The following is a 7,700-nucleotide window of genomic DNA, read 5'->3' as shown; positions in this document are numbered from 1 at the left end:
AGTTGATACTTCAACTTCTACAGAAGTATTTTATAACATAGTATATATACTTCTACCTACAGAGTAATGAATGGCAATAATTTTAATATTTCATAAATGACATTACCACCCACGCTGGACACTTTCAAAGTAAATGGATAATTGTAGCATCATGTGAGGATGTCCTAACTATGCTTTCTTACCAGGAAATGCTTTGATTTAATTTTCATTAACTATAGTTTACTTCACAACTTATTTTTGTAAGACATTTCTTCAGTTTTTTGTGTTTATATTGTCTCCACCATTCAGTGATGCAATTATTGCATGTTAATTTTACTTTTACTTGGTGTTGTCCTTTTTACTTTAGAAAAAGTCAATAATTGTGAAGTACAGAAACAATAAACATGCACTGGGATCAGATTGACCCTAACAATAATCTGAGTGTTGATTATGTTAAAAATGCAAAGATTTTCATGAAATGCTTGTGCAGTCGTATTGCATTAACCTTCAATAACATGATATTTGTTTGTGTTGAGAATAAAAATCAGCTCACTTTTAGAAGCTTGACAACCACTGCTTTAGCCTAATTGACTTGTGTTCTAACTGCAAAATGTTGCCATGAGGCAACAAATCAAAAATACCTGTTTAAAAAGGTAAAAAAAAAAAAAAACCCAAATAGGCCTTAAGATAGGCCTGTCAGAATATAGTCTTAACATATAAAGAATGAGGAAAAAGTGTATTATAAAAAATGGTTGTTGTCTTAGAGAAACACCATGCCATAGAGGGTTTAAAAAAATATTTTGCTGTGGTTATAATTTCATTTAACACAGTATGTTTTCTTTATACAATCCTTTATTTTACAAAATCATGAGTCATACATCAGATAAAATTCTGCTCGTCGTTCATTCTCACCCTTACAAGTACAAATACATCACCGCTTCCCATTAAACAGACACACAAAAATTACAGGATCATATTACAGTTTTTTTTTGTAGATTGTAGTCGAGTGTTGCATCGCAGGCAGTTTCTGCAAGCTTACTCTGCCAGCTGAAGCCTTTTTTTAAGCCACGTTCAGTTTTACTACAGGTGCTCACAGTCTCAGGTAATACGATCGAGTGCGATCAGTGGAGAGAGATAGCTGGAATGGCATGATGTCAGCAGCAGGCCTCACGTTAGAGCTGCTGGTGTCAGGAGCCTGTGTGGAGCGCTGGGGAGCGTTATCACGTGCTGAGTCGGCTGTTCCTGTGGGAACCTGTTTTAATCTCGCACTCACCATCATCGGGGCCGTCTCAGAATTCATCCAGAACTGTCCACTGTTTTTTATTTTTTTAGCTTAGACCAGGATTTGCCTGGAATTTGTCACAAAGTCACAAAATCACAAAGTCATGAAGCACGTTTGTGTCTTTTTTGTTTATTTTGTCTATTGTGTCTGTTGTGACTCCCACCCAAGTTCTTAAACTTCTGTACCCTCTCTAGGGTACAGAATTCCCGTCGAGCTCAAGCCAGGGTAGAAGTGGCCACTGAACTGGTTGAGAGCAGGGCTGCTGCTGTAGCTTAAAGAGGAATGGGAGCCTGAGGGGGAGATGGGAGGAGGTGGTGGTAGGGGAGAAGCCCAGTCAGGAACCGAGGAACCGGGGGAGTAGGACCCAAAGCCAGTGGAATGGGGAGCCGACTGTGTTCCATCCACCGAAAGCCCAAGAGAAAGCGACCTGTTAAGTAGGGGATCCCCGCCAACGTCCACTGACCCTGCTGCCACTCCAGTCATCTCCGTCAAGAAGTTGCTCAGACAAGGTGAAGGACCTGTGGATGGAGGCGAAAGGCCTTTCTCAGGTGACCCTGAAATGTCAATGGTTGAGTTCTTGGGGCTAACTCGGCCACTGCCGTCTCCTGACTCTACTGAGCTGAGAGGTCCTCCAGAAGAGCCTTCTCCAACAAGACTGTCAGACTTTCTCTTCCTCTTGCGCCTGAAGTTGCCATTGTCGAACATCTTCTCACAGTTTGGGTCGAGGGTCCAATAGTTGCCCTTGCCTTGAGGGGAAGAGAGAATGAAGAGAAGATAAGAATTAGAGAGTTTACATTTGAGTGGTCAAGCAAGAACAGCTCTTATGAATTAAATGCTCTAAATAATATATATATTTCAATTAGAGCAATTAGAGACAGGATCTTACCAGGATCGTCCTCATCCCTGGGAACCTTCTTGAAGCAGTCGTTCAGCGACAGGTTGTGGCGAATGGAGTTCTGCCAGCCAGCCTTGCTTTTGTTGTAGAAAGGAAAGTTATCAGCCACATACTGGTAGATTTGGCTCAGAGTGAGACGCCGATCTGGAGCACCGTGGATCGCCATCGCAATGAGAGCTGAATAGGAGTAGGGTGGCCTCACCAGCTTCATGAGGTCTTCTTGCGAGGGCATGGAGAACCAGCTCAGTTCCCCGCCAGCTCCTGCAGGAACTCCAGGCCCAAGGTAGGGTCTCTGCATGCCGTAGTGCTGGGGCACAAAGGAAGGACTCGCGGAAGTCGGTACTGGGTATGGGGTACTGTTAATCCCAGTGCCGCTGAACCACAGATAGGGGTTAGGCGATGCCGTCGCATACTCTCCAAGGTCATACGAAGAGGGGTTGTTCCTCTGCGGACTCGGCAGTGATGGAGGAGGGTAGTAGCTGTCGCTGTACAGGCTAAGCTCTGGAGGCTCCTGCCCCAAGTTGGGGAACTGGGGGCCACAGCGAGTAGGAGACTGACCTTGCTCATATGATGTCATGATGAATGCTTCATAAGGTGATCCAATCAGAATTCAGAATCAGGCAGTTCCAGGAGCGATAGATTGCTTTCTTCTGTTTCTTTTCTATTGTCTTCTTTAGGTACAGACTCTTGGTCTTGCTCTCTCCTTCTCAAGAGTCCCACCTGAAAGATCCTGCTTAAGTCTTTTCCCTACTCTGCCATTGTTTGCCCTTGCACTCCTGTCACCTGTCACACCTGTTTTATTTATGCATACCTGGCACCACCCCTCTCTCTGCTCATTGGTTACTTTCCCTTTCTAGTTTTTTGAGTCACCCTTTTTTCACTCAGCTTTTGTGCCTAGAAGAGGACTATATTAATAGTCTTGACTAAACAGAACTGCACAGACTTGAGACACTGATTTTAAGTTTCTTATAAGTCTGTCCACTTTGGAACTATTTAATATTAACAAATATTCAGTATTCAAGAATAGTAAGGTTATTTTTGCTCTATAACAGAAAGAAAAGGTCTGAGGATTGTCTGTAGATTGTGAAAAACAAAACATTTGTTTTATTGTAAGTATTTTGATTGGAAGAAAGTCAACATTTTTCAAGCTGTGGTTTAATATGTTTATTAATTTTTTTTATTAATGAATGACATTTATTGGCCTATAGTTTCTCTATATGTTGAAATGTTAAATGTTGAAATGCTTTCAATCTCAGTTAAAGGCCTATCTGGCATAATAATAATAATAATAATAATAATAATAATAATAATAATAATAATAATAATAATAATAATAATAATAATAATAATAATAAAAACATGTTCATTAGGGAAAAAGCTTTAGTGAGCTTGGACTATGATAGGGGTTAAATAAACAGTTCAGACAGTGTGGGGTGCTATTCACAGAAGTGTCTGACAGGGTGAGTTTTTTTTTTTTTAAATCTGGATTGCGTATGAAAATTGTTAATATAAGAAGCATACTTTATGAATTTATAATTAGATTTACATACATTTTTACAATAAATCTGGGTTAAATAAGTCTTAAGAAATCATTGCATGGATGAATGTCATTAATAATATTAAATCTAGTAAAGTTTTTGTCCTTAATGGCTTTATGTTTTCCCATTACTTTTGTTTTTTTTTTAACCAATATGTATTTTTGTATTTTAAACCCTATTACCTATACTTTTACCTGCAGAGTAATAAATGGAGATGCGGGTCTTTTAATTTGAAGTCCGTTTCCTGTGCCTGACAGTCGGCGCGCGCAAGTCAAAATCGAGACGGCGGTTAGCTAAGCTAAGCTAAGCTAAATCGCCTCAGGAAGCTAACAAGCTAACTAACCCACTCACCGTGATTAATACCTTCACTCAGCGAGGTAACGGGGCTCCTAGTGTAAACTTTACACCGCATATTATATGTGGAGTTGTGTAGCTGGATAAAGAATGTATAAAAAAACATAACTATATAAAAATGCATAACGCTAGCTAGCTAGGTTAGAGTAGTTCGCTAAGGGAAGGCCTAGCTAACTGGCCATTTAGATTAGCTTGCTAAGCTAACTAGCTGACCTATTTAGGTAGTTGACTAGCGTTAGCTAGCCGAGTAGCATAAACTAGACAGTTAGCTAACCTAGCTAGCTAGCTGACTAAATGACAAGTGTTCTAGTAGTTACCTAACTCAGGCCAGTTAACTATCTTGGTAAAAATGAATGAACTAGTTACATATATTAACTCGCTTGCTGTGATTATTTTTAACTAGTTATAATATTATATCTAGCTACAGATTTAGTTAGTTATAGTATAGAAGCCCATTCCTACCACCTAAAATAACACAAAAAGCACATTTTTTCTTATTCTTAAGTAAACTGCTATCTCATTATTTTGAGGCAAGTCATTATTGTGATATATCTTATTATTTTTGAGATAGTAAATCATTATTAAGAGATTTCGAATTATTTTGAGGTAGTAAGAAATTATTTTGAGATAGTAGATTATTATTCAAACAAAGCCTCATTATTTTGACATAAAAGCCTATTATTTTAAGATACTATCTCATTATGTTAAGATACTAGTTCATTACTTTGAGAAACTCTCATTATTTTAAGATACCATGTTGTTATTTTGAGATACTAGTAGATTGTACAGAGACAGAAGCAGGTGAGATAAAGACTCTCAAAATAATAAATAAATTAGCAGTTTATTTAATATTAAAGACATTAAAGCTATAAAGGAACACATTCAGTGCAGTCACCTGGACTAGCCTTAAGTTAACAGCTATTCGAGTAATGTTCTAATCCATATTATAGAAAGAGCTACTTAACCAAGTACAGAAAAAATAACTTTAAGAAATGAAGGTCAGTCAATCCAAAGTATCCTCAAGTGCAGTCAGCTCAAAGACCATCAAAAACTTTATGATGATGATGGAACTGGCTCTCATCAGGAACATCTGCAATGTCTACTATGATGTGTATTACTGGTGTCATCTTAGCCTAAAACTGCATGCCATACAGTTAACCAGGTTGTGATTCTAGATAGCTAGCTAACAAACTTGTGGGTGCAACTGTGTGGGTTTTTTCGGTTTTAGATGGTTGACGGTGCTTCATCTGGTGAACAACACGCAGATTTTGGTCGTGAAAGTTTACAACTCAACAAGGATTTAGAGAAAATGACAGAACAAATGGAGAATGTTTCAGGTAACAAGCTCATTTAAGGTGAAATTACTATAGTGTAACTTGGTTGAGAAACCATTTAGTCTCTTATTAGAATGTTATTTATTTGTTGAACATTGATGTCTTTTAAATGTGTCATAAACGAAAAAAAAAACCCCACTAAATTAAAATAATTCCCTTTAGGTAAAACCAAGTGGCTGCAAATGTGTTAGTTTAAGATTTGTTTGAGAGTAAGTTCTTACTAAGGTTACTTAATGCTTGTTATTAAGCTTAAATGTCCAAAGCATTGGTTGTACATTTATGTATATAAGTTAAGTATGTTAATATTACAATAACATCCGTTTCCTTTTTTGCCTATCTGTTCCCAGTGCATTTGACTTGGATGGCTTATGATATGGTCGTGCTACGGACCAACCCTCAGCTCGCAAAATCCCTCAGGAGGTTGGAGGATGAATACCTTAAATGTAAAGCTGTTATCTGCAGCTCTGCAGACAAGGACAATGCTGCTGTCCATTCTGTGACTGGAGACCAGGAGGCAGCCCAGGATTAGACAGATGTTCATTTGTTTCTGTACTCAGACTGCTGTTTGCAGTGTTAATTTATAGGGATGCATTCAAATTGACATGTTTGGCTGAAACAGTTTTTTTTAGGTTTCTGGCAAAACAGAAATAGCCAAAATGTTTTTTGTCTTTCTTTACAAAATAAAATTAATTACAAAAGTACAATTAAAGAAATTATTTAAAATTTAATAAAATTTATTGAAAACTTAACATGTAGTATAGATTATTCATTAATTCACAAAATTATTCAATATTTACATGGCATCCTTAATATCTTTTCATTATTTCTGTTTAAGTATCCTTAAGTATGTGTTGGTCATTTTTTCTTCTTGCTTATAGTATAAAATGATATAAAAATGTTGAAGTGTAATCATTGTTAATGTAGAAACCAATAAAAACTGAGGATTTAACCACAGTCTGAGTGAGCCAGATTTAATTATTGCTGCACACCTTAAAGTAAATATGTTAACTTATTGTCTTTTACTCAGAATCTGTTTGGAATCTGTTTGTGTTTCATGTTTTTATGTTGTTCTGTGTAATGAAAGTTGTTTGAAATGCATAAAACCTTTGACTGAATGCATTCTACAAAGGAAAGGCAGGCCCACATTTTTGGCCCTGCAGGGTATGAATTCTGTATGGTATGAGGATTGTTGATTATCGTTAGTTTAATGGGCACAGTGTGTGCACAACCTCAGCCTTGGATGATTAATTTGAATGCATTATTTTTATTATGTATTGTTACAGATGGAGGAAGCAGAAATGACTGCAGGGAAAAGCAAGCACAGTGCCACTCTTGACCTGGATTACATATTGATGCAGCTGGACTCTATTTCTGAGACTTTGGATCTGGTGGAAGGTGTGTAGGTTACAGTACATTCAACCTGTTTGGTCACATTGTGTTCTGAGAGATGCAACAAATGAACAGTCTCTTTGTCAATCAATACTTGTGATCTTTAGGTTTGAGGATGTACTGACTACTAGAGCTGGACAATTTGACCATTTTTTATATCAAACATATATTTTATCTGGTCTAAAGGATATAAATCATATCTATATGAACAATATGTTTTTGCCATATTGCCCAGCCGAAGGCTAAATGTTAAAAGAATAAGTGACACAAGTGTAAGTAATACAAACCCTGAGTGAAACTGCCTGTTCACTCTCTACTACACTTAATAATTTTAGATCAGTAAGGAAGAAATCAACCCCAAATTCTTACGTTTGAAAAAAAAGACATAAACACTGGACAACTATAACAAGACAAAAAGTTTGGAGGACATGAAATGTTTGATTTGTATTTACAAAATTATTGATTTTAAGTTCAGATTATCAATTTAAATTTTAGGAAAGCACTACATTTATGACTTTTCTTTATAGTTTTTTAAAGTTTCAGATTTACTTCAATATTTTTAAATATTGTATATTACAAATAGGATTTTCTTTTTATGTAATGCTTGAATAGAAATCTTTAAGAAGAAATCTTTGCTGAAGGTCTGTAATATCAGGCAGAAAATTGACAAAAATGCTGGTCTGTTATGTGGTTAATCACCTAAGCTACATTAAACCATGTGGATCGTTAGCGCTGCTAAACATTGGCCAACTATTTTGCTTGTGAAGGCCAGTTTCTCTTTAAGGAGTTTTATGAGACAGGCCTGCATGTTATAGTCCATAGCTTTGTACAACAGAAGGCTGACTCCTAAGAAAAACCTGATAAGAGTGTGACAGTGCTCTGCCCTAGGGGTTGTGCTGTCTTTAGTTCACTTAGTAGAGCTTTCAGTT

General features: G+C 37.0%; 2 protein-coding genes across 2 annotated transcripts; one reads left to right on the top strand and one right to left on the bottom strand.

Moving 5' to 3' along the window:
- Window positions 1-765: 765 nt before the first annotated feature.
- Window positions 766-3,119, bottom strand: foxi3b (forkhead box I3b). The gene is made up of 2 exons (XM_007243255.4): window positions 2,148-3,119; window positions 766-2,007 (listed from the first exon to the last, which is right to left on the bottom strand). The coding sequence occupies exons 1-2, from the start codon at window positions 2,731-2,733 to the stop codon at window positions 1,433-1,435; spliced, it is 1,161 nt and encodes a 386-aa protein (XP_007243317.2). The 5' UTR covers window positions 2,734-3,119; the 3' UTR covers window positions 766-1,432.
- Window positions 3,120-3,923: 804 nt separating this feature from the next.
- Window positions 3,924-6,339, top strand: syce3 (synaptonemal complex central element protein 3). Its single transcript, XM_007243256.4, has 3 exons — window positions 3,924-4,071; window positions 5,277-5,385; window positions 5,730-6,339. The coding sequence occupies exons 2-3, from the start codon at window positions 5,277-5,279 to the stop codon at window positions 5,909-5,911; spliced, it is 291 nt and encodes a 96-aa protein (XP_007243318.3). The 5' UTR covers window positions 3,924-4,071; the 3' UTR covers window positions 5,912-6,339.
- Window positions 6,340-7,700: the final 1,361 nt, after the last annotated feature.

Source organism: Astyanax mexicanus, chromosome 10 (assembly GCF_023375975.1).
Source record: "Astyanax mexicanus isolate ESR-SI-001 chromosome 10, AstMex3_surface, whole genome shotgun sequence".
NCBI lineage: Eukaryota > Metazoa > Chordata > Actinopteri > Characiformes > Acestrorhamphidae > Astyanax > Astyanax mexicanus.
The sequence above is the reverse complement of the archived record's forward strand: the minus strand, read 5'-3'. Positions and strand labels throughout refer to the sequence as shown.

Excerpts from the sequence above, each read along its gene's own strand:
- foxi3b (XM_007243255.4), bottom strand. The coding sequence starts at position 2,733 with ATGACATCATATGAGCAAGGTCAGTCTCCTACTCGCTGTGGCCCCCAG. Across the intron at positions 2,008-2,147 it reads CAGGGATGAGGACGATCCTG|GCAAGGGCAACTATTGGACC; the intron begins GTAAGATCCTGT and ends CTTCCCCTCAAG.
- syce3 (XM_007243256.4), top strand. The coding sequence starts at position 5,277 with ATGGTTGACGGTGCTTCATCTGGTGAACAACACGCAGATTTTGGTCGT. Across the intron at positions 5,386-5,729 it reads ACAAATGGAGAATGTTTCAG|TGCATTTGACTTGGATGGCT; the intron begins GTAACAAGCTCA and ends ATCTGTTCCCAG.